Genomic DNA, 25,494 nt, shown 5'->3' with positions numbered 1-25,494 from the left:
GGAATTAAAATCTCAGGAGGCTGCTATAGCTGTGCATGCACAGCACTATTCAACACCTTCTTTTTACAGCCATGATGCTCTTCAAAGAAAGCAGATACAAGAAAATAGCCAGACACCTCTCAACCCCAGGATTCAGATTTTAGCACTGTCCTTTACAGGAGGAGGATGAGGTTGCAGCATTTGTTTCTATTTCTGGACCTCAATCATGCTTAAATCCTAGATTCAAATCTGGCTATCTCTAAATGCCCCCATTATGTTTTATTTCTCTGGTTATATTACATATGTATTTGCAAGTGAGCAGTCATATCAACATATCCAAGCACTTGTACCACATTGAGTATTCCCAGGAATTACAAACTAGCTTGTCCATCCTTTCTGTCAGGCTTACCCACAGTAGTTTCCCGTTTACAGACGGAGCAGAACTAGGCAGGGGTTAGCATCTAATGCAATAATGAGGAAAAATAGGGATAAGTGTTTGAGAAAAAAAGCAATGTGTGACCTGGAATTATTAATCTCTTTGATAGCTTGGCTCTATTTTTAAGATGTAGAACTATTTCAAACATCTCTTTCTAAACAGGTGAGGATCTGTGCCATCTGTTGGAGAAAGGGTGTGAAATAGCACAACATGGATAGCAGCTCATTTTCCCTCCAAAGAAAAAGAGCTGTGCATTCTGGAAAGGCCATAAGGATATTGCCATGGAAAGAGGAGAGCAAAACAGTCTCTGCATTCTTATTCACTCCAACGAGTGTATGTTTTTCCTTTGTATGTTTTTGGGGCTGCATTAAATTACTTCCAAAAGCCAAAGTGCTTAGCTGAAAAATAGCACTGAAAGGAAATGGACATACTGAAATACAAGCTCTTTTCAGGCACCCTCAGTTACTCTCACAGAATTGCCCTTGTAAATTATTTCCATTGAAAGCCTATGTCCATGGTAAGATTGCAAGAAAAAAATGTGTATTTGATTAGGCCTGGGGATTGCGTGATAGACTGCATCCTGCCATTTTTTAAGGGCAAGTAACTGGAATTGGCTTGGCTGCAGGAAAGGCATCCTGGGGGAGTGGGAGTGGTGCGGAGGGTCAGGCAGGCTTTGCTCAGCTGTGCAATCCCTGCAGCCTCCCAGCTCCTCATCGTGTCAGGGGGTTCCGCATGGCTGCTGGCTGCCTGTGCCACCTCCCCGGTGCAGAGGGAACGAGCAATGGCAGAAATGTTTGTTCCCTGTGAAACGGGACATCAGGCTGGTCAGACTTGGATGGAAAGACAGCACTGAGGTTGGCGGGCAGACCCACAGCCGAGGGAAACGGAGCGAAGGTGTGTGGCAGTGTCTGGGCGTGACACGAGCGTTCTGCCCCCGGCACCGAGTGCGGGGGCAGAGCTGCCAGGAGCGCGCTGCCCTGCGCTGCAGGACCGCCCTGAGGGACCCCCGGCCCGCCGGGCCGCGGCCACGCGCGGCGGCCCCGCAGGGGCGGGGCGGGCGGCGCAGGTAGGGGCGCGGGGCGGGCCCGGCGAGGCGTGGGGAGAGGCTGCGGTCACAAGCGGGACGGCGGCCGCTGCCCGGGCCCGCGGCGGTGCGGAGCCGGGCCGGGCCGGGCCGAGCCGAGCCAGGCCGGGCCGGGCCGAGCTGCGGGGCCGCCGGCGGCAGGTGGGGCCCGGGCGCCGCGCCGCGCGCACCTCCCGGCAGGGGGCAGCACCGGCCCGCGCCGCGCCCTGCGCGCCCCCGCCCGCGGGGGCCCCGGCACCGCGGCCCCTCGGCCCCGCCGGCAGCGAGCCCCGGCCGTCCCGGTGGGACAGCGCGGAGCGGGGCCGGGCCGGCCGGGCCTCCCGGGAGGCTGCTGCCGCCTCGGCGCGGCGGGGCAGGTGCCGCGGCTGCGGGGGCGCAGCCCCTCGGCCGGGCTGCGGGACTCCGCTGCCGCCCGAACGCCGGCCCGCTCGCCGGGACACGTGCGGTGCGCGGCGGCAGCCGGACACCCCGAGCGGGGCTGTGTGTGTGTGTGTGTGTCTGTGGGATCGCGCCTTCCCGCGGCTCCCGGCCGGCTCCCCGGAGTCCCGAGCGTGCCTCGGGAGGCGGTGGCGGCCGCGGCGAACGGGGCAGGTCGCGGTCGGCGGCGCCCGGCCCTCCCCCTGCGAGGGGCTCGCCGCCCCCCCCGCCGCTGCCAAGGAGCTGTTGGGGGGGATTTATAGGAGTAACAACGGCTCGTGATGTCAGCCCGTGCCTAAAATAGAGAGGGATTGACTGCAAATCCACGGCTCGAGGGCTAAACCTTCCAATCCAGCCTCAGCCAGCGCCGCGCCGATGTGAAGTCGCCCCCCAGCTCTCGCACACAGCCGCGCACACACGCACACGCTCCCCGCGGCGAGGGGAGGGCGCCGGGGATCGCAGCCCAGGTGCCAGCGCCTCCTCGCCCCGCCGGCCACTGCTGGGCGGCCGCGGCGCAGCAGCGCCGGTCCCGGGACACCGAGAGCCTGCTCTGGGACGGCGGGGTGGGGGAGAGCCGAGGAGCGGAGCTGCCGGATCCTCGCCCTGCGGAGCCCCCAGGATTACAAGGAATTGCGTGCTCCTTCCCAGACGTGAGCGAGGGTTATACCAAAGAGCCAACCTCCTTCGCGCCTTGCTGTCCAAATTAATCCCTTGGACCCTTGAGAAGACAGGGGGTTTTTCGGAACCATGGCATCGACAGAAGGGTGAGGGGGACCATCTCTTGGGTGGGAGGAACGGGAGGATGGGGGAGATGCCCGGCATTGTTCTTTTGGTAGCAGTTTCCTGTCATCTGCTTCATTGTTAATCCTTGCCCCTCGCCATTCCCTAACAGAATAATTAGGGAGCGAGAGGAAACGAGAAGCAGACGATCCACATATAGAAGAGAGCGAGGGAAAAAATTTCAAATATGAGCCACTGAATAAGTCCTGGTTTTCCTTCCCATCACTTCTTTATTTAACCCCTGGAGGGCAGATCAAGCTTAAACCACCTGCATGAAAGAAGAGTACGAGTGAATGGTTCACTCAAAAGGGAGGGAGAAGCTTCTTCCTGAATATAATAGTAGTGTTATAATAATAACAATAATAATATTATAATTTCAAAAAGAATCGAAAACCTGTCCTCCCAGCCATCCCTTGAAAAGGCAATAAACAAATCCAACTTCTTGAGGAGTTGTGCAATTTTGCAGTTCTGTGCCAAATGCGTTAAAGTTCTAGAAAGAGAAATATTGGGAAGGGCAAAGGTTTCTACAAGAGGCTTTAAAGAAAAGCAAACACAGCTTTCACAGTTCAGCTCTGATAGTGGCCCTTGGAAGGAAACTGTTGTCCCTACCCATGCCAGGATTGCAGGAGTCACCCACTTCATCATTCTCTGATGAGGCAGGGGGCTTGTTCAGTTTACAGACTTGCTGGTAGTAGGAAAGAAAAGATTTCACTGATCTCTGCTTGCCCTCTTATAACACTGCCTAGTATTAGACTGCGTTTAGTGTGAGCCTCCCCTTTATCCCTGGATGTTGTCATGTTGTATCAGCATGATCTGCTCAGGATAGGACTCTCTAAGGACAGAGTGCAAAGGGAAGCTCTGTTTATATTGCCTTTGTGTCTCTCAGGCTAAAAGACTTGCTGAGCTGATTTAAATAACCCAACACATGTCTGGGAGGGTGTGCACACAAGTGTCCCATTACCTGGTCAGAAGAAGAAACTGGCTGTCTGTGCAGCAGCCCCCAAGCAGTTGGCTTGGGAGGAATGGAAGGTTTGAAAGTACTGATTTGGGTTGCTTTGGAAAAAAGACAATCCCCCAGTCTAACAGAGGACAAATGTGTGAGGCTCTTTGGCTTTTCACAGGACTGTGGCAGAAGTCATTAATTTATCATTTGCTATTGCCTTACCTTTGCAGGGAATTTCTGCACTGAATTTGTACATCTTTGTTTTGGTGGCAGCCCAGCAGTTTAATCTGCCCTATGTAGCTTTTTTCCTCTGTTTAACTAGATACTGTCAACAAATGATCAGAGCCATGTGGAAGAAGCTCAGAAATGGAAGGACCAGCCTAGGGTTGCTGCTCTTTCCCTTCTGTATCCTTGGACTACCCAAACTCTCGCTCTGCTCTGGATGGTGTGGTCATCTGCTGTTTGTATTCCTAGATGAGATGGCTGTAGAGGTCTGTGCTTGTTTTGGACCAGTGGTGGAAGGTGGGATCAGTTATACAGGAGTTTAATAAGAGGTGGCTGTGTTAGAGAGATCTGTCAACTTTGGATGAAAGGAGGTTTTAAATGTGTATAGAAAGAGAGGTGCTTTTAAAAGAATTTGTCTGAATACACAGGCTACGAAAGATCAGAGTGCCAAAACCAGAAAGGCTTCAGTAGATCCATACTTCTGCTTTTCCTATGGAGCAGAGCTAAATTGTCAGGGCGAGAAAAGAAAAAACAAGTTTAGGCCTTGTTTTCAAACCTTGTAGGAAATTTATGTAGACTAAGACAAACTGAAGTTGTTGTTTGGGATGATTCAGCTAGCGGTCTGTGACAGCTGAAGGAGGTGTGGAAAAAGAAGTTGAGTGGGAAGCATTTCAATTGTCAATCCATGTTCACCAGTAAGAACCTCTTCCAAAACTGAATTCTCATCTTTCTCTCCCCTCAAGTGAAAAGCGAAGGGTTTAGCTTTCACTCTGGCGTAAAGGTCAGCAAACTGAGGCACCAAAAGGATCGTCAGGGAAAGTGGATATTGACTGGACCTTGTTCAAGAATTGCTTCCACTAGCAGTGGCACAGTGTGGGAATGGTGGCAGAAACACTGCTCTGCTTGCAGCAATGGGCACCATCTCAGGCACACACAGGTACATGGAGAAGGGCTGCTGGAGGTGGGAGCAAAGGGATACACTCCATATTTACATCTAGTCGCCCTTGGGATGTTCAGCTAGATATGTTAGTTGAGACCAGAAGTATATAAAGGTTTTATTTTGTGGTGTTAAAACTGCTCCAGCTACAGTCATTTTTGTAGTGACTTAATACTTTTCTAACAGGGATGCTTATGTAAAATCTTCAAAGTGAGGATGTCAGGTGTTTGACAGGATGTTTAATGAACAACAAAGGGCCCTAATATATATACAGAGGAGGGTAAATTTGTGCTCCATTGTTGAGAGTTAGTCGTTACTTGCGGACAGGATTTGGTAGGATTGGTTTCCTTGCCCATGCCTTTCCAGACATTCTTTTCTTTTTCTTTCAATATCTTACTTGATTAAGCTTATCCCTGTGTGGAAATTTGCTGCACAAATCTTTCTGTTCCAATAGGATGGTCAACAATTGGAAACTTCAATTGGAAGAAAATGAGAAAGGAAACATTCAGCAGTATGGCAAAATCAGACCCATGTTCCCTCTGGGTCTACCTTACTGTAGTTCCAGCTAGTGGGGTTTTGGTTTACGCCGTCTGTATATTGAAGGTTTAGTCTTTCTTTCACAAAATCCCCTGATACAAATCTCATTACTAAAATGGATTTTTGGTGTTTAGCTAGTGTCGAAAATGGAAAATAGCCTGTTCAAGGAAGAAGGGCTAGCACCAAGTATGGATACAGTTCAAGGTTTCTTGTTTTTATGATCTGTTTAAACGTCCTCTGCTGGCCATAACTGCAGGTGGGATGCTGCTGGGAGACCTGGCCTTCTCATCTGTGCTGGCATCACCTTTCACGAGTGCTTAGTGTGGTTAAAATGTCTCAGGACGTGTCCGTACCCACAGACTGTGGTGTCTGGTGTAGGGCTCAGTACGTGGTGGGTTAGTCTATGGAGATTTACCAAAGCAGAGCATTTCAGCATTCCCTTTGCTTTTACAGGGTCTTGATAGGACCTGAAGGTTACATGAGATTGACTCTGATCAGTTGATGCCCATGCTTGCTGTCAGACCTCTGAGCAAAGTTCTTGCTTCACATGGTTTTATTATGGCTCTTATCTCTCTCTTTAGTCTTACTAAAGGGAAAGAATAGAGTACCTTGCTACTGTTTTTCTGGTTTTGTATTTTTCAAAAAAACCTCCTTTCAGAGTGCTGATTTAGATACTCTAAAAATCTAGAGATGTGTTTGTATTTTGTACGCCTCTAAAGAGTGGGAGTTTCAGGTGTGAAGTTTGGATTAGGGTCTGCTCTTTCAGGAGTGTAGCCACTAGGAGACACTATCACTGCACCTATAGAAGGAACTTAAACAGAGGCAGAGCAGGTGTGTGAGCCAGGAGCTCAGCCCTCTGTGCAGCTCAGCCCCGTGCCTTTGGCTGGGCAGCCCTCTCCCAGTCCATGGGCATGGTTTGGGAGTCAGCGTGGGCCAGTGGCCAATCCCAGTGGTCACTTTGGGTGTCATCACTGTATTTTGCAGAGGTTAATAATACTGATGTGGGCTCTTCCACTTCCATTGGTCTCAGTTCTGGAGAGCAGTCCCAGGGAAGGTTTATGAAAAGCACAGAGATGTCACCTGTTCAGATTTGTGGTACAGAGTTAACGGGCACGTCTGTGTGTGTGTGTGTGCACCCTGCTAAAATAAATGTGTGATGTGGAAGAGTATGAAACATCACTATGTTTGAATAGACAGAAGTCTGGCTAATGCTTAGTGTCATGGTTTGATTAGTGAAATAATGCTTCTCAGTTCTATGTACACAATATAAATGGTGTTCATGTAATATGAAATGCTCCCGTTCTGTTTGCAGTAGCAGATAAACTGCATGGCAGGTACAGAGATCCCCGCCTTGTTATTTGACTCTATCGATATCTTACTCAGAAGGAAACAAAAAAACCCCTTATCCAAGGTCCATTCCTCCTCTCCAAACTTGGTTGTTTCTACGCTTTTCTGTAGATACTCCGATCTTCATCGCAGGTTGCGCTGTCTGAAACTGCAGTACCACCGTCAGGGGTACTGTTTGTCTGTGCTACTGCATCACCAAACAGTAAAAGTTTGATCCAGAGCAGGGAGCGTATGATTTGATTTCTCCAAAATTAACCATGGCTGTGGAACCCACATAGGTTTTATACTAGCTGTAAACGGATGGTTATTGGTCAACATAACACAGGAGGCACAAATAATGAATACCTTACTGGCATAAAGCTCTGTGAGTACAGGTTAACCTGTCAACATTTTTTGAACAAATTTAAACATTAGGAATTCATTTACTACACAGGATTATTTTTTTAGTCATGCAGCTGTGATGGTTTTGGATCTTGGAGCAGGAGTTTTAAGCCATTTGCTGCATTGTCAAGACAAAGCCTGCAAGGGAGATTGCCAGCATGTATTATGCACCTAGCGTGGAGACAGCATGACACACCTAGGTGAGTCAGGAAAACTGACTTGGCATTTCATCATACAGTTCAGGCACCTACATAGGAGAGTGGGTTTTCAGGATCTGTCACAATACATACAACAAGCACACCCACACATTTCTTGTCATCTGAATTCTTTTTCTGTAATTTATCCACAAAATTCTTGTACATTGAAACTTGAGGAATTATTCTGGCACAAATGTTTAGATACTTCAGAGGATGAAATCTTCCAAGTGATCTCACTGTTATTTTTGTGCAGGATTTGATGAGCATCAGCATAGGATGGAGATGTTTTACTCTATGCTCTTTCTTAGACATTTTGTGGGACAGATGGAGTGAATGGAGCTTGGTAATTAGTCATATCAGCTGTGTCTGACCTCATTTCACTGTTGTCAATTGCAAATCTCTCCTCAATTTCAGTAAAAGACAGTTAGGCTTTACAGAAGATAACTCGTGGTCTTTAAATGACACAATAGTTCTCATTGCCCCAACCTTCAGTCTGGCCTTGAATTACCCTTTCAAAAAGAGGTTGTCACCTAGACAGTAACTCCATTTTTGTACATATTCAGATCATTTTATAGACACACGGGGATTAATATATTTCCTATAAAGTCTACAGGTGCTTATTTATTATGAATTTTTTGGGAAATAGCAGGTTGTATTATTGGATTAGATAGATGAAGCCTGAAGGGAAATTGTGCTTCCTTAAAAAATGACTAAAGTTTTCAAAAGCCTTATTTTACCATAGGTTTTTATGAGATAAATGTGCAGCCTTCTCTGTGGACATATGTGTAGCTGTTTGTATACAGTGCACTAAGAAGTCAACATACAAAGCAGTACTGAATTGCTGTACTAGCAAATTATTGCATTTAATTGTCTCTTCTTCATTTTCCTGTTTCCCCTTGATCTACAGGCTGCCCCAATGAAGACCACTAAAACCTGTAAATTTGTGAGCAGTGTTTAAAGGGTCATGGTTTTTCAGTTTAAAAAGAGTAACATTAAAACTCTGTCCTCTTAAAGCAGAGGCATTGTGGTTGGCGTGTGGGTTCCTTCATGGTGTAGGTGATGTGGGAATGCTGGGACTCTGTGTGGACATGGATCCCACAGCAAGAAGAGCCCGCAGTGTTGTCTCTGTAAGGAGTTGTCTCCATACCCAAGCAGTCTGTGTGTGAGGGGTGTGGGGTGAAGACGCAGTGCTAACAAGGGGTCCTTCATCTTCAGTGCCTTCTCATGTCATACCTTTCCTTTTTCTGTGCGATTTAATTCCCTTCTCTGGCAGAATGTGTTACAACGCCTGCTATTTAGAGCAATTAATTGTATGATTTCTTGAACACACTGCCTGGATCTGTCAAATCCATCATCTCTGTAATCGTCCATCCACTAATGAAACTCCTCTTTCGCCAACTCAGTACAATGTTTCACCCAATTTTAGCCTCCAGCTCGTTACTTTAAATTGCTATTACCAGTGGCATACAAGCAATAAAAATAAGTGTGCTTTTATATACTTAATCTTACTTCTGTGTTAATTTAAAGGCTCTCAGTGTGCTTAAAGTTTTAAGACAATTAACTACAATACATTTCAGTCCTTAGGAAAGAAAAGAGACTAAGTTCAAAGCTCATCATATTTTCTAACTTTTATCTTCAACATCTTTGATCATACATAAGCAATTCCAAATTGAAAATCCTTACAAGGAAGAATTAAAAAAGGACCAAGGCATAAAAGAATTAGGGAATACTCCTGCTAATTACAGGCATCTTTAGGAGAGCAGTGTGGAATTGAAAAAGTGTGGTATTTCATGTTCACTGCTGTGTCTGAGAAATCAAATTCATTGAAGCATTTTAAAGAAAAGAAGATAGCATAAGATTCTAAAAATGAAAATAATTTAATATTTAATTTTCAAAAATAAATTCTTAGTTTCAGCTTCAGTTAAGAACACTAAAATGGTAGGGCCTCCAATACAAAGGAAAAGATTTCACTGTATTAAGGAAACATTTTGAGTAGACTGAGACAATATTTGTCTTTTTTTGTGTTTTTCAAGGTGCCAACAATCTCCTCTCAGAGAGTTTTAGAGACCAATAAAGTCCCCTCTCATCCTCCTTTTCTGCAGCCTGCATAAAAAGGCATCTCTGATTCTGTCTTCAGCTGGTTCAGTGGTGTTGCTTCCAAATGTCACACCCTGCAAGTATATTTTGCAGTGTTGATTTTCACAACTGCAGTTTTGCAGTGTTGGTTTTTAGTACTGGTAACCATATTGAGGCATAGAGGCTGCCTGCCTGAATGTTCAGGGATCAGGATGCTACTGCCACTCCCAAAGCCAAAAGGTCCTTGAGCCTCACCCGTGAACTGAGCTTTTTCTTATTCTCTGATAGCTCACTATCAACTGCATCCCTAATAAGAGGATAATGGACAGCACCTCTGAAGCAGGTATTTTGGGGCAAGTTTAAATTTAGTCTGTCATCTCTGTGATGTACTGAGAATAACCAGAGATGTATCCAAATGTAAAATCTGCGTGAGTGAGAAAATGGTCAGTTTGGTACTAGAACAATTGCAAAGGTTAAAAGTAAAATCTGCATTCAAATGGATACTTGTCAAAAGTGTAAATGCATTAATTTATCCCAGGGAAAACAGGTAAATGGGTCTAAAGGGAGTTACATCACCTGCTGGTTCACATTTATGTGTGATTCAAGTTAGTCTCACTTAGCCCTACTGCCAAATTTATGCATTGCGTCTGGGAATGACTGCACTTGTGATTGACTTGTGGCCTCCTCGAGCCATACCATGTGGTTTCCAGATGGTGGACTTCATCTCCCTTGAGGCAGGAACCCCTGGTGTTTGCCTTTTCAAGTGTTCGTTGTACTTTCTGTACTGTCATTTACCCAGCAGCTGAATGAAGTTTGGATCCTGGAGATTTGCTTTCTGGCAGGGACAATGACAGAGATCACGGCTAAACAAGTCACATGCACTGCTAAGCTTCTGACACTGCGCATCATTCACAAAGGCTGTCTGGCAGGTGCAGGAAACAAACCTGCTCGTTCCTGCTCCTTTGGACGAGTGTGTCTGATGCAGCACCCTCTTAAAGGGGTTGACAAACACTTCTGGTACATGTTTCCAATCTGGAGGAGCAACGTGACCGGGGACCAGTTTAGATCCTGAAAGTGGTGTAACTGTATTAGTCTGGTATCATGTCCAAGCTGATGACAGCCTCTTAGTCCAGCTAATTATCTTGAGTGCAGGAGAGCACTCGTATGGATCTGCCAGGCTAGCACACAGGCAGACACAGGTACCCTTTGTATCCCAGGTTCCGCCCATAGAGAGTCTCAAAGCCTGTTACTGAAGGCAAGGGAAAAAAGATCAGCATTATTTATGAGTAAAAAAATTAGGGCCAGCATTTGTGGGTTTTCCAAACCATCAACTGCCTGGGACCACAGCTTTAATTTAATTAAAGAAGTGACAACATATACATAATGTGTAGCTGGGGATATGCGAGTGGACTAGAGGCTCTTCAGAGGTCTCTTCCAACTTTAACCGTTCTGAGATTCTGTGCATGACAAATACACACTATACAGCCATCTCTCTGTAGTGTCTTTATATCCTAGTTCTTGGCCATGGCTGTGATGCCATGTACTGCTGGCACACCATCCTCTAATACACTCATCCATGTACTGATTTTTCATGAAATTGGATTCAGGCTATGTATACATGAGTAATAATTCACCCCAACAGAGGTAAAAGGAACTGCTAAGTCCACACTGTGCTGGACAGTGGAGAGCCTTAGGTGTGCTTGTAGAGTACAATCCTGGTGTAGCTTGATCCAAATGTAATTCAGCTCCTTAACATGAGCTAGAGCATGGCAGGTGGGCATCTTCAGGAAGTTCACTCCAGAAGCTCACTTTGGACTAAATTGCTAATATAAGTTTACCCTCATTTCTGAGGGTCTGGTCACTGATGCGCCTCAGGTAAGTGTTTCCTGGTGGGGAGGTGTTCCTGGCAGGCTCTCACCATCTTCTGGCTGCTGATGTGCATGCTAGCAGCACAGCTCCTTCTGCAGCCACAAGCTGAGGGGCTGCCATGGCTTGGGGTCACTGCCTGTGTAAGTCACCAATGAACATAGTTGGCCTACTGGCCATGAGCAGCACAGACTGCTGAGGGGCAAAGCATGGCTGGAGATAAACCACGGTCTCCAATCACACAGAATGTGGAGGCTTCTGTTGCAGATTCATGCCAAGTGTGCAGAGAGTTCTGGGCTACATACAATGGCAGAGGCAGCATCTCAAGTATATGTGGTTTAGTATGCTTCCTTTGAGGCAGAAAGCTCTCTCATTAATTAAGCATCTGGTCCTTATGTGTGTAAGACCTACTTTTGCTGTGGTAACTGAGAAAAGATTTGTCCCAAAAAGCGCACGTGTATATAAACGCATGTCATCCACATACATGCACGCATATGGGAATTAATTAACACCTGGTTGCTATTTATATCACAGAATATAGGTCAGGTAGTGGCAAACAGATCAGAATAGCTCACCCAACGTTTTAGGAGGACTTGGAACAGGCATTTTGCAGTGTCCCATGCTGGAAACTGTCAGGAAATACTATTTGTATTTACATAAGTGCCAGAGGAACCTTCACAGCTGTGTAGGGCAAAAACATACAAAACCTGTCTTACTGAAAACCCAAAGCACTTTATAGGAAGCATAGCAGCACTTCTGCTGCTTCCAGCATTAGCTGTTGCTTTTCTTCTTGCTTTTGTTCCTGTCCCATTTGCAGGCGTCTGTTCCCTGGTGGTCTGCTGAAGGGGGCTCCCAATAACCCTTTCCAGGGGGAACCTGATCTTCTGAAAGATACGGTAATGGGCTAAACTTCTAGGGCTGAAGGGCCTCACAGCATCACTGTCTCCTCAAGTGAGTTGCTGGAGTGCCTTGAGGAGGACATTCCTGTCACCTTTTCTGGTGATGGGTTTGTGTCACACGGTGGCACCCTTGCAAACCAAATAAAGCTTGAACTCCCACTGCAGCCTCTCCAGCCTCTCTCAGGGAGGTCTAGGGGGGCGTCACTCTCACTTGGTCACTGAGGCTTCAGTATCTTTTGAATGTTGATCCCCTAACTGTGTGTGGCTTGAAATCAGTGAATAGGTGGAAAGACTTACTGGGCAGCAGGAAAGAGATAAAACCCACAGAGACTGTGTGGTTGTGTAAGCCTCATTTTTTTTGGTAGCCTGGCAGTAGACAAAAGATCATAGTGCAAAGGGGGAAATCCCAATAAATTGGTTGGTATTTATGGTGATTATTTTTGCCAGGACACTTCTTTTTTTTCCTCAAAAATATTTAATAATGATAGTGTTACTATTAGTTGCAGTTAAGGATTTTGTGAAACATAAAACAAACATATGTAGCTAAATTCACACTGAAGGAATCCCATTCTGGCTGCCTGGATTCTGAGCAGTTTCCTGGTTTAGATGGAGGTATTGTGTTACCAAGTGCTCTCAAATACTTACATTATTTTGCCTTTTCACAAAGGAGGTACCTTGTTGAGTTTAGGTATTTCAGTTTTGCAGTTGTGCATGTTTTGGGATCCTCTGCATCTTAGGAGACCGATCCACTCGAGCCTTTTGTCATTGTGCTGACAGTGTCCAAAAGCCCAGGCTGGGGGTCAGAGCCCAGCTGTGTGTTGTTACATACATTTGCAGTAGAAAGACAGGTCTTGTCTGCTCTGGACAATTGCATTCTCTTACAGAGCTCCAGCAAGCTGCTGCAGCAAAGGTGTGGCAGTGTTTATCACCAGAACCTCTTTGTGTGGTGCTTTCTTCTAGCTAAAAAAAGACACCCTCAGTTGTTATGGCCCTTTGATGTAGTGCCGTGATGATGGCAGGAGTAAGGTGGAGTCCAAAACCAGATCAATTTGTGGGAGTTATTTATTCACTAACCTACAGATAAATCTTTCTAATTCAAAATATCAGTGGTTAGTTAATCTCTATGTATTGTCCAAGTCAGGAGAAAAGAATGTACTTTTATGCCTTGAGGAAGTAGTAAAGATGTAGTCTTACAAAAGCTCGAATACCTGTGTCTTTATTTCTATCCATTATTAACTGGACTCCAAAATACCCTGTGAAGCTGGCATATGTAGCCCCTAACAATAAAACCACAAAAATCAATAATTCTTAATTTGCGAAGTTTTCACATGTGTCTGGATCACTCAGTCTGGGTTTGCTCTTTGTTTTGATACGTACAAATAATTTTCTGCTGTATGTCATGCTATTCAACCTGATATAAAACTTGTTCCTTGCTTAGACTTCCTTGACAAATTGATGGAACAACAGTGTAAGGATTGATACAATGAACTTGAAAAATGTTAAGTGACAGTTTAATTCCACTGGGTGGTAACAGTTCATAATATTTTCTATTCAGGCTCTGCACTGAAGTTACAAAATCACTGTGATGCCTGAATCGGTGTAAGAGCCGACATCTCCCTCCTCCCCATACAAATACAGGAGGATTTAAGCAGTCAGCACATGTCTGAGATTGCTAGGCTGCTTCTGACAGCCATATCCTGCTGAGTGCTGGAGATGATGAGAAGAAAAAGCTAGAGCTCTCACATCAAAGCCACTGGCTTTACCTCTGCGAAGGGAGCGCTTGGAAGCGCTTCCACTGTCCCTTGGAAGCTGGTCAGTGCTGATGAAAGGACCCTGGCAGAACAGGGCATGGCTTGGACAGGCATATCAAACTGGAGCTGCAGAAGCAGCACTTGGTGCCTGGAGGTCAGACGTGGCTGCAAGGCTGAGAACTGAAAAGAGGGGCACAAATTAATTGCCATCTTTTACCTGTATGTTAATGCCTGATAATTGGCCTGGGTTACTCACTGACCATACACCATCCTGTAAGTGTTTTCATAATTTTGGACACCATAACAACATCACAATAACTGCCATATACTGTTTCTTCATTATTTCCAAGGAGGAGTCAAAGGAAAGAGAAGGAAGAATTTAAGTACTAGCCAGTTACCCTCTATTTATACTCTCTCTGCCATCAAGAAAGATGATAGTTTGGTCAACCTCCCTTCTCATCTGTGATACATCAAGAGTGGCTACAGAGAGGTGTTATTTCTCCAGTCTGTTTATTAGTTATGCTGTGATATCAGTGGGCCCAAGATGTGCCTCTTTGTGGCTAAAATGACGTATAGGAAGAGTACTATCTCCTAATTTATCTTCCTATGTTAACAAAGAAATCAGAGACAGCTTAGAAGTAATGTATTCTCATCTTTATAGATGGAGAGTTAAGGTGTGAAGTTTGCTCCCTGTCACACGGCAGTCTGCAGCTGTGGACAGGAAAACTGTCCTGTTGCCATGGCCAGTCAGGCAATGCAAAACTCTCTGTTTCCCATATTTTTCATCCAAGGTGATGTTGGTTGTGCCTTTCCTCTGCTTGACTAGAGCAGATGGAGACCAGATGAGGTGCTCAACTTACTTCTTTGTGTGGACCTGCAGTGGTTTCCCTCCTCTTATGAAAATACCGTGTTGTCTTCACATTTGTTGAATTGTTTGGGAAAGCTTTGATTCTCCTTTTGCTTTCTCTCAGTGTTTTTTTTTTCCCAAGATGAAGCTAAAATTATCTGTAAACCTGAAAATCAGGCTTCATTTTTAGAGGCAGGCTTCCTTTCTCAGAACTGCTTTTTGTAAGCACTGTTGTGAACTGATGGGTTTATTAACAGTGGCTGATTTGTAAATCTAGGCTTTTGGACATCAAAAGCACATACCTGAAAGATAGATAGGAAATTTCCCAGTGATGGGAAATACACTAGTGCCAAATGTACATTGAAAGCTGGAATGGAAAGATGTGCCCCAATAGGGCAGGTGATTGGATTATTGCATTTTATTAATCTTCCATCACTGTTTGTTTTGCGACTATTACAGAAGAGTACTAAGGAACAGGAAAGTCAAAAACTATCTGAAGCTGGTTGTCCCTTTAACAGTTTCCTGGAATAATGTGTCATGTTCCAACATATATTTTCTTCCTAATCACTTACGCTCCTGACTTAACATTAGATTCTGTCTAGTAGGAGAGAGTAGCAGGAGACAGATTATTGTATCGGTTGAGTAAGCAAGATCACACCCTAGAAAAATATTTTTTACATAACAAAGAGTAAAAGAACAGAATAGTGTGTTTTCTTGAAATTTGCCATAAAAATTATTGTGAATAGTCTTTCTCGTTTAAAGAAGATGCCCTCATATCTATTGAGACATGGAAGATGTTTTATAGACACACACACACTAAAAGGAAAACATTCAAACATACTGTCACTGTTATGTCCCAAGTGGTAATCTGTCACTAAATTGTCAGGTGTCTCTAGGACATAGTGGACAAACATAGCATAGTTGTAAATTGTCCCGTTTGATATACTGCAAAATTTACATTAAAGTGTACAGGGCCTAGATATCATTTGGTTTGTGTGTCTGGGTATTACTAACCTTTCTTAAAGTTTTAAAGTTAAAACAACTTTCTTAAAGTTTTATTGTGAAATTCTTTTCATCATGGTCCAAGTTCCGTGTAAAAGAAGTATTTGGGCACAGTGGAAATGATCTTTACAGTCCCATCCCAGTATAAATTAGAATATTCTAGCAGGCGTTTTAAATTTTAAAACTTTGAGATTGTTTATAACGGTTATTGAGTTTAGTAGACATCCTTATCTTGTATTTTCTCCTCAATTTTTCCTTTGTCCAGAGTTTGGAGAAGATGGTAGAGGAGTGACTGAGCTGTATCTTTATCTTTCTGTCTTCTCAGATAGTATCCTTCTGTAATTCTTGTACGTTACAGTTCCTGTAATTCCTTTTGAAATACTCAGATTATGTATGTGGAACAGAAAAGACTCCAGACTTTAGCCTTAAATCCAGTTCTCTTATAAAATCACTCATTCACATATGAAGTGGAAGTTTTGTACAGCTTGTTTAGTGCCTGTATGGACAGACCTTCTTCTGAGGACTACTCCTGCACTGCACTTGGTGATTTTTGGCAGACTCATAAACAGACTGTCTCGTGTGTGTGTTCTCAGTGGCTGTGAGTACAAATATCCACTCTCACATGCACGTCACTGTTCACATTCAGTGTCCCACAGGTTTGCCCAGACATTTTAGCACTCCTCAGACCTGGAAATCTTTTGGTCTCAATTTTTTGAACTGATCCACTAGTGACTCCTGATGGAAACTAGAATATGATTTAACAGTGCTGGCCACCTGCTCTCTTCTGTTTACACTATAAGCCTCTACGACATTTTTTTTCAGACTATTAAGAATAGTTTTGCCAAACTAGAATCAGACTTGATTATTCCTAGAACTAATTCATTATACAAGTATCAGATTTTAATTGAAAAGGAAGTGAGTAAAAAAGTGCATTCTAGGATTTTCACAGTGCTAAACATGAACTTCTTTTAATAGGTGCAAGGTAGGTATTCTGCCTGTTGGCTGCTTTTTAGATTTGTACTCTTTGCAAGAGCAAATAAAAATTAATTACAAAGGAATGTGAGGAAGGTGGTGCACATTTAATTGCAGCTTTCTTTGCATCGTTTATCTGGGTTCTCCAGGACAGATTGCTCTGGCTATTTGCCCATGTTCTGGCAATCATTTCTCATCAGTTGTAATAGTGGAAAATTTCATTTCAGGCTTACTCTTCCTTCAGTGAGACTATTGCTAGTGTGGCTGGCAGAAAAAAGAAAAAAAACCAGTGTTGGTGGAACATGATGGGCTTCTTGCTCAAGCCCAGACTTTCATAGAATACATGATATGTGTCACATGTAATTCTAATGCTTTGCTGGATTACCTGTTATCCAAAAGTCTTTCTTTAGAAGTCCTTCACTCTGTCTGGGAGTGTATGGGCTTGCTTACTGTGAAGCAAGTTAATTGCTGATGGGCTGTGCATGAGCTACTCTGCAATAACTCCTCACACAGATACGATTACCCCAAAGCAAGGGGAAAGTAAGTGACTATACCTTGAAAGTACAGGAGACCCAGCACGCTACCTTTGCCTGCACCACAATGGGTTACCAGTGCAGGCAAACCTTTAGAACTGGAAAGGCTTTGCTGCCTCTTTAAAAAAAATCACATCATCTTTCAGTGCACTGTGAGTGTCAGCAGCTTTGTTTTCCTCGGCTTGGTCCTAAACGGGACTGCCCAGATGAGGCCAGGAGATGGGGTTGAAGAATTGATTTTGACTCTGCTAGCAGTGCATGAGACACTCTGCAAGTCTGAGCCTAATAAAACCACTGGATGGTGTGCATGAAATGAATTTGACTCATACTTGTCTTAGAAATACAGTGTCAGAGCCACAGGCCTTTCTTTGCCTTTTTCCCTCTGTGGCACAGTTCCCTCACACTGTGGGTGTAAAAGGAGCAGGACACTTACAAAAAAAAAAAAAAAAATAGTGCATGATTGGTTGTGTTTCAGTGGAGAAAAAAACCCAGACAGGTAAAGCTCAGTAACATTTATGTGATATTTCCCAGTTTTCTCTTCACAGAGCATTTTGTTAACAGTAAATGCTGCCGTACAGTAATACGTAACCACAAGGACTCAAAGGGCTGTATGGGAGGGTGTAATTTACACTAAAAAAAGATGACTTGAGAAAACCAAAACAAGCCAAATAGATGCTTCCTTAGTGAGGCTGTCAGGAAAGTGGTTACATATGGTAAGTGGACTATTTTTGTGTAATGAAATATAGTAGGTAGGATAATGAAACTCCATTTAGTAATACGCTTATAATACAATTTCTAAGTTGCAGCTGTGGAGTGACATTTTTTCCTGTCTTATGAAAATACAAACCTGGAATTCAATTCTGCTAGCAGATGGAGAGCAAAGATTCACTGTATTAAAAAGATAGAATTCCAAATACTCAAGTTTGTTTTATAATAGAAAATATGACATAATTTGAACCTTTTATCTGAATTTTTTTGTTTGCTTCCCAGAGCAGCATTGAAAGGTGGTTCATATTATCAAACTCATCTAATCAGTTTTTTTAAGGAGTGGAGAAAGACCAGTCTCTGTTCCTCCCTGTTTGCTTAATGCTGCTGCTTTTAGGGTAACAGCTGGTAAAATGCAGATTGGGATGTGTAGGTGGATGCTGGAGTACAGAAAGAGGCAGGCTTGGTCAGAAATGGATTTAGAGAGCTGAAATTTAGCTCTTGCCTCTTCATACAATTAGCCTCAAGATGTAGATCTTTCAGCCCCTTGCTGTGCTGAGACTGCTCTGCCTCTGCTCTGGGCTGGAGGGATGTAGGGCAGTTCCAGTAGGGCAATTCCAGTCAGGAGAGTTGTGCTGCTGCATTTGCCCAGCATCTTGTCTGTCAAATTAGCCTGTGTGTGGTGTCATGGTAACCATTCTGGTCAGCCTGGGCAGGGGCTGTCTGTGTCTGCTTGTCTTTTGCTTTTGAGCCCTGGGAGTCAGGGCCGGGGTGCAGCAGCCCTTCTTGCAGGCTGACCTCAGAGCACCCTGTCTGGTGGAGCAGGAAGGACGTGGTTGTGGGGACCTGAGATCTGACCAGGTCTTCAGACAAGAACCTGAACCCAAAGGCCAACCTGCCAAACTGAAATTCTGTCTAGACAATTAGATATTGTAGTGCACTTAAAACCTTTAATGTGGATAGTCATATTCTAGTGCAATATAAGAGATAATGAATTAACCTCACCTACCTGTTACTCTCTTCTTCCTACCATCTTATTCACAGCTCGTCAGAAATACATGCCTGCCAAGCTTCTCTTTACTCTTCATTTGCCTTTTAGATCTTAGTCATGTGCAGATTCTCTGAGTTTTGTTTCTTTCTTAGCCTTAGATTTTAAACTGAACCATAGTTCCCTGCTGGTTTTACTTCGTGTTAGCATGCTTATTGTCTCCTCTAGGTCAGTGTGAATTCAGTGCTCCTGAAAGATGCTAAATAGAAGTATAGATTTGGGTTGGTATTTCTCCATGGGTAGGAACGTCTCAGTGCTGCTTCAATACAGTCTTTCAAAGAGGCCTCCAAATGTACAAGCATGTGATTTGTGTATGCTTGAAAAATCTCTTCTTGCCTCTTGCAGGGAGTGAATCCAGTCTCAACAGACATTTATCCTTTGGCTTCTCCCTGTTGTGTCTGCCACAAGTAATGTTTTTGTGGTTTGTGGGACTGCTTTGTGGGAACTGAAATCACTCCTTTTACATATATCGCAAAACTGCCGTTCGTGGTAGTGCGTTTCGGTCACAGCCACGTCGGGCTGGACTGAGTCCAAGAATGATCCCAATTCCCCTCCCTCAGGCATCCAGTTCCACTCAGTTGCAACACCAACACCCTCCACTATGTAAAATTAACTCTGCCTCTCCCAAAATAAAAGGTGTTGCGATATTATACCGTGCTGTTGCTCAATCCATCATAGGGGAGTGGCCCTATTAGAGAAGCAAGGCTGACAATGTGTGCAACTCTTGCAGTAGTGAATTATGTGTTGTAATAAAGAATAATTACTTCAAGCTGGTAAACATGGCCTAAACTACAAGAGACTCCTGAAATCATGATCAGCACCACGAAGCAAACCACGTACCTGTCACCATTCCTTCTGACTTGCTTTTATGCTCCAGGGACCTGAAGGAGCTGTGCAAAAATGTGACACACACTTTTCTGGCCAAAAGACACAGACTGAAAGCTGTTCTAACTCAACACTGGAGTCTGTATGTGAGTACATTTGTGTCCATATACAACTGGTCCTTCACTAGGAGAAACAGATCCTATTACAATGTTAACGTGAAACCAAACAAGGCTTTTCCAGGAAGTGCAGTGAGAGAGAAAATGAAAACAAAGAGTATTCCTTGTTACTTTCTCTCAGGCAGATGACTTTGCAGACAGTGAGATATATTTTCTGCTTCTGCCCACCAATCATCACTCTGCTGACTTCAGTACAGTTCTGTCAGCTTATGTCAGCAGAGATGTGACCTTCTGCTTGCCTGCAATTTATAAAGACAATCCATCGTTCAGGTAGTTGCAGGCTGTGTGTTTTATGGGGCAACCTCAGCTTCAGTGTACACACATCTACCTGCCCTCTGTCAAGACATACACTGTTCAAATTTATTAGTGCTTTGCAGCAGCAGAAAATGCTAAATTCTGTTCCTGATCACTGTAGTGTTGTGTTTTAATGAGAAAGTAGTGCAGGAGTTTGGTAGCACTGTGATTTCATAGTACATTATGTAAGCTATATTTTTTCTTTATATACTTTATCCTGGAGCTTTGTCTCCTACTCTCAACCTTTAAGCAGCTCTAACAGTTTTTCTAATAATTTAGAGACAGAATGGGTTATGTTTAAAATGGAATTTCTTCCTCTGAACTTCTAAATTCCAATGCAAAATTCACTTGGTTTAATTTTTTTTTATACAAGATACCTTCTGACATTTAAAATATTACTGTTTTAAATTAAAATTAGGTGTTAACTATAAAAATCAAAATTTAGGGGAATATTTTGATGCCTGCTAGTTTTTGATACAACTTTTCTATGCAGAATTGTTATGGTTGCAAAAGTATTGAAGAACATTTTAAGGGTTTTTTTTGTACATTCAATAATCCACAAACTATTTTTGACCAATACATATGTAAGGAAAGATTGTAGTGTTCTAGTATTATAAGAAAATGGAAGCTATATCAATAAGCTCTGAAATTTAGGTTTTGCACTATTTATTAAGTGTTTTCATAGTGGTTTTTACTTGCTCAGATCAGCCCTCTCCCAAACATACTTCAAACATTTTATTTTATAAAATTTCCTGGAAATTCTTTTTAGGGCTTAGTATCATCATGAAGATATGGGGACAATTCACTTGGAAATGAAATATGTCAGTGGCATGATTTGAGGACGTTTTTTTTCCATCTTTAATAGCAAGATCAAGGTGTACTTCTGTGTTCTGGGAGTGGCATGGGCAGGAGCTCTTCTCCAGAGGGTTAGATAACTACTTTAAGCTTACAGAATTTGTTGTCACAATGCTTATTTTTTCAAAAGGCTCTGAATAACTGCTCTTGTGGGTCTTTGCTTCTTTAAAACCATTTATTGGTGTGATCCTACTTAACAATTTTTCTCATTTATGTACAGTCAGGTTTATTCAGATTTGTCTTTAGCCTTTACTCACTAAGGGATTTGGTTGGTGACTCCAGATAAGAGACCTTTCTTTCCCACATGTGTAGCTGAGGTAGGGTACTGTGCATCACCCTTGTGCCTTGTGAATAGGAATTTGTGTCTTTGGGTCAAATTCTGAGCTTGCTGTAGGGCTATGCAGCTTAATCAAAGTCTTATTCCAACACCAACTTTTCACATTGTGATACACACAATGGATTCACATCTGGTATACTCAGACATCACTGTAGGCTGATAATTATTGTTGTGATCTTTATTAGCACAGATTTTTCCACAGCCCTTCATGTCCTTTCCTGACTCTCCATGTAGGCTTTGATATGCAAGAATGAGACCAAAGACAGGTTTTACACGCAGGGTTTCAAATCCATATCTGATGGTCTAGAACAGGTACTGTAACCTCATCAGCCAAACAGACAAGAGCTGTATCTGCCTGTCTGTCCATCACAAACCCTTAATGAGGCCTTTGGGAAAGAAAAAAAAAAAAAAGAGAGATCAAGGAATCAGTGGTGGGGGATGCTTCACTTTGCTGAGACACCTGGCAAATGGCATTGATCATTTCTAGGAAAAAGCAATAAACTGAAGAGAAGGCAATTTTCTTGCCAACTATTCAAGTCAGATCATGCTTTGTTGCAGCTTTACAGAGGTAAACGTGTGATCCCATTTCAGAGGCAGTAAGGGAACTCATCTGTTCAACAAAGCTGGGAGCAGATCAAGCCAACTAGCTGGCATTAATGAGTGGCAGCACAGCAAGTTTCTTGGATAAACTTGTAGTTCAAAGCACAGGCCCCTGCTCTTTGTCAGGTTTTTGTTAGAAATTAATATTCTATCCTAGGCTACAAAATCAGAGGGAGAAGCAGAGCTACTGTTACTGCTGTGGGAAGGAGAAATAGTGATATTAACGTTATTAGTAAGTTGCTTGTCCTTAAAAGAGGACGTTCTTCTATTTCTAGGAAAAGCCATAAACTGGAGAGTAGGCAACTTTCTTGCCAACAGTTCAAGTCAGATCATGCTTCACTGCAACTTTTAGAGGTAAAGGTGGGATCCAATTTCAGAGGGAATGGAAGACTTCAGCTGTTCAGCAAAGCTGGGAACAGATCAGGCCAATCAGCTGAGCTCGAATGAGTGGCAGCACAGGGAGTTTCTTGGGAAAACCTGTAGTTCAAAGACTCCTGCTCTTTGTCAGGTTTTTGTTAGAAGTCAGTTCTCTGTCCTAGGCTGACAGAGGGAGAAGAAGAGCTAGTCTTTACCAATACTGCCATGGGAAGGAGAAATGACTCCTTTCATGTTTTAAGGAAATAGCCTGTGTTTATCTGGCATTCTACTGCTGGGCTCTGAGCTGAGATGTAATGCTGCAGGTTGAGACAAATATTTGTACTGTGAAGAAAGGAAAGAAATTAATTTTCTTGGTCCTCATGAGATACAACCAGGAATATTCAGATTAAGAAAAAAGGGAAAAATGAACTTGAATTTACTGAAAAAAAATCCAGATGTATACATATATTTATTTATGTATTAATGACAAGATTAGTAGTTTTGGACATTTTTAGGGGAAGCGGTGGAAGATAAATTCCTAAAAATTTTAATAAACAGGCTGGACAAGTGACTCTGACATCACAAGGCATACCACCTGAATTGCTCAGGAAGTGCCCAGATAATCTACTAGACCTCTCGTTTAGAGTTTTATTTGAGAGAAGAAAGGTCAAACTAAAAAATATCCAGCCCTCCTTTTTCTTCTGCAGTGGGATCCTATTGTCCCTAGGATTTAGAGACCTTCCACCACATTTAACATATTCAGTGTGCACAATGGAAGCAGGAACACTTGCTTAGCTTCAGTTTCTTCATCACTGCATTATCTGCACCATGGCCCCAAAGCCATCTCTCAGCAGGAAAGAAACTATTCCTTCCCCATGTGGGGTGCAGTCCATGGCTGAAAATGATCTCTTTACTAAGGCCAAGGAGTGACCCTGAAATGCAATCCACTGAGAACTGGATAGTGGGGAGGGAGGGAGGTGGCCTATGGGGAATGTGTGGGACCATAATGTTAGCAGTGGGGTTGTCCCTAGCAGATATTTTAGCTATTCAATAAACCCAGATAAAATCATGATTCAGGAATATTCAAGGCAACTCCCTCTTGCATGTGACTTGAAATGGAAAAACAGAAGAAATAAAAATAAAAGTCAGTAAACCTTCATGAAAATCCACAGGGTTTGGGGATGATATGTATTTTTTGCTCTGTGTTGATTACCAGTCAGCCCAGAGGGACTGGCTGTAATAAACACATACTGGTTTGGACATAGTCATTGCTTCACGACTGAGTTAAAAATAGAAAATTACCAGAAACCCCAGAAGTTCTGATTGTAACAAGAGCAATGCTGCTTTTTGCTAGTCTCCACCCATCCCTAACACTTGTATATTTTCCTGTATCCTGCAGCCAGTTTAGCCGTCCCTTGAAGACAGCTGATGGCCACTGGGCTGTCTGAAGGTTGCTGTGTGTTAAGCCCTACCCCACTCAGCTGATTTCCCTGCAGAAGCATTAGGAGGATTGGCCAGGGGTTTTAACAGCCAAAATTCATGCCCCAAGAAAGGCAAAAATGCTACAGCTAGAGTCTGGTTTATAAGATTTAGTCAAATATTTATAGAGACCTTTACTTGCACTTTTCAAGGCATTTCACTGCCCAGAGTTCAATAAACATCTCAAGCTGAATAGTACATCTAGGTGTCATTTCACCAAAACCTGAATGATCCAGTGTTTTCTTGTACTTGTATCATAGTTCCCTCTGTGAAGTGGAAAGGAAATTACTTAACCATGGGGCAGAAGAGTTCAAGCCTGGTTTTGCAATGCCTCCTCTTACAAGCAGTCCCTGTGAGATTACTTGGAAGAATAAAGGCTGCATTCTTCCTGTCTGCAGAGCACATCAGGAAGCTGAAGCCAAGAGTTTTTCTTACTGAAGGAAATCAGACTATGGTCTGTGCCCTGAGACATGGTGAAATGGGGAGGTGCCTGCTAGAGCTCCCCTGTTTTCCACATGGCCATTTCTCCAGCACAGATTAGGAAAACATATTTGGGTCTTTACCAAGTTGGGAGTAATCCAAGGTCTAGGTTGTCACTTCCAGGACAGATGGAGACAACTATTTGTCCTTCTTATAAAGCTTTAGTGTGTGAAATAATTTTTCTTGTACTCTTATGTCTGCTGTCTATACATGTGTATTTCTGCCTCTGGGACCTCCCTCACAGCAAAGATCCCTCCTAATTTTTATTGCATGATGTCCAAGTGACCCTCACCTTTATGCCACATGCAATAATCATAGAATCTTATTTCCCAGTACAAGGGAAGGAGGCACTCAGAATTAGCAGCTACAAGGCTGTGAACACAAAAGAGGTCTCTCTGTGTGTCTGTCCATCTCCATCTCACAGGCTCAGGCTGTGTAATTGCCAGTAACAGACTCCAGGAGAAAGATTTCTAAGATTGTTGGTGGCTTTGGTATTATTTTTATTATATAATAAAACTCCACAATAATATGTATCCAAAAAGGCACCATTCTGTTAATTGAACTTGTTTCTCCCTCAGCTGTTTTTTTTCAACATCCCATTTAGAGAGGCTAAGATAAAAGTAAGAAAGTCTGGGCAAGTAAATCTGGTTCATGTTTTCCTCTCTCTTTGAGATGCAGTCAGTAATTGCAGGCAGAGCTAACAAAATCATCCATTGTAGAGCTGCTGAAAAGACTGTGTAAGAAAGAGAAGACAACTAGATGCATGTGACTGCACTAAGGTCCCAGGGAGGTGTTGCATGCTGTGTGGTCCTTTCTGTGTCTTCCTTACCCTCTTCTAAAGGTAGATATAAAAGAGGATTAACTGAAAAAGCACTGGGTGTCGTCTTGCTCAGCCACCAATCTAAGCAGAGATTTATCAAGAGATCAGCCTAGTCTGTGGTTCTGCAAAGATTAGTCAGGCTTTAAAATAAAACTACTTGGAAAAAAAGTTCACTAAAAATAAACTGTCGTGCTTTTATCCATGAATAGGTACTGGGACTACAAATAGACACCAATGCTTAAAACAATATGGAATAACAATCATAGAGCAGAGAAACTGCTGTCTTGTTTTGAGATATGATAGGTAGGA

At 43.3% G+C, this 25,494-nt stretch overlaps 1 protein-coding gene across 3 annotated transcripts in view; it reads left to right on the top strand.

Moving 5' to 3' along the window:
* The first annotated feature begins 1,106 nt into the window (after positions 1–1,106).
* Positions 1,107–25,494, top strand: part of SLC1A2 (solute carrier family 1 member 2) — a 91,752-nt gene continuing 67,364 nt past the window's right edge. The window contains exon 1 of one of the 3 annotated variants that reach the window (XM_063398316.1): positions 1,107–1,309. Coding sequence is in view for 1 of the 3 variants with exons in the window: in XM_063398315.1 (XP_063254385.1) it covers positions 2,664–2,680 (17 nt within the window). In the remaining 2 variants the exon portion in view is untranslated. Of the gene's footprint in view, positions 1,310–1,819; positions 2,681–20,093; positions 20,234–25,494 lie in introns of those variants that run through there. The other 2 variants (XM_063398315.1, XM_063398317.1) reach the window with 2 other exon arrangements.

This window comes from Prinia subflava, chromosome 5 (genome assembly GCF_021018805.1).
Source record: "Prinia subflava isolate CZ2003 ecotype Zambia chromosome 5, Cam_Psub_1.2, whole genome shotgun sequence".
NCBI classification, from domain to species: Eukaryota; Metazoa; Chordata; class Aves; order Passeriformes; family Cisticolidae; genus Prinia; species Prinia subflava.
This window is presented reverse-complemented; position numbering and strand designations above follow the sequence as displayed.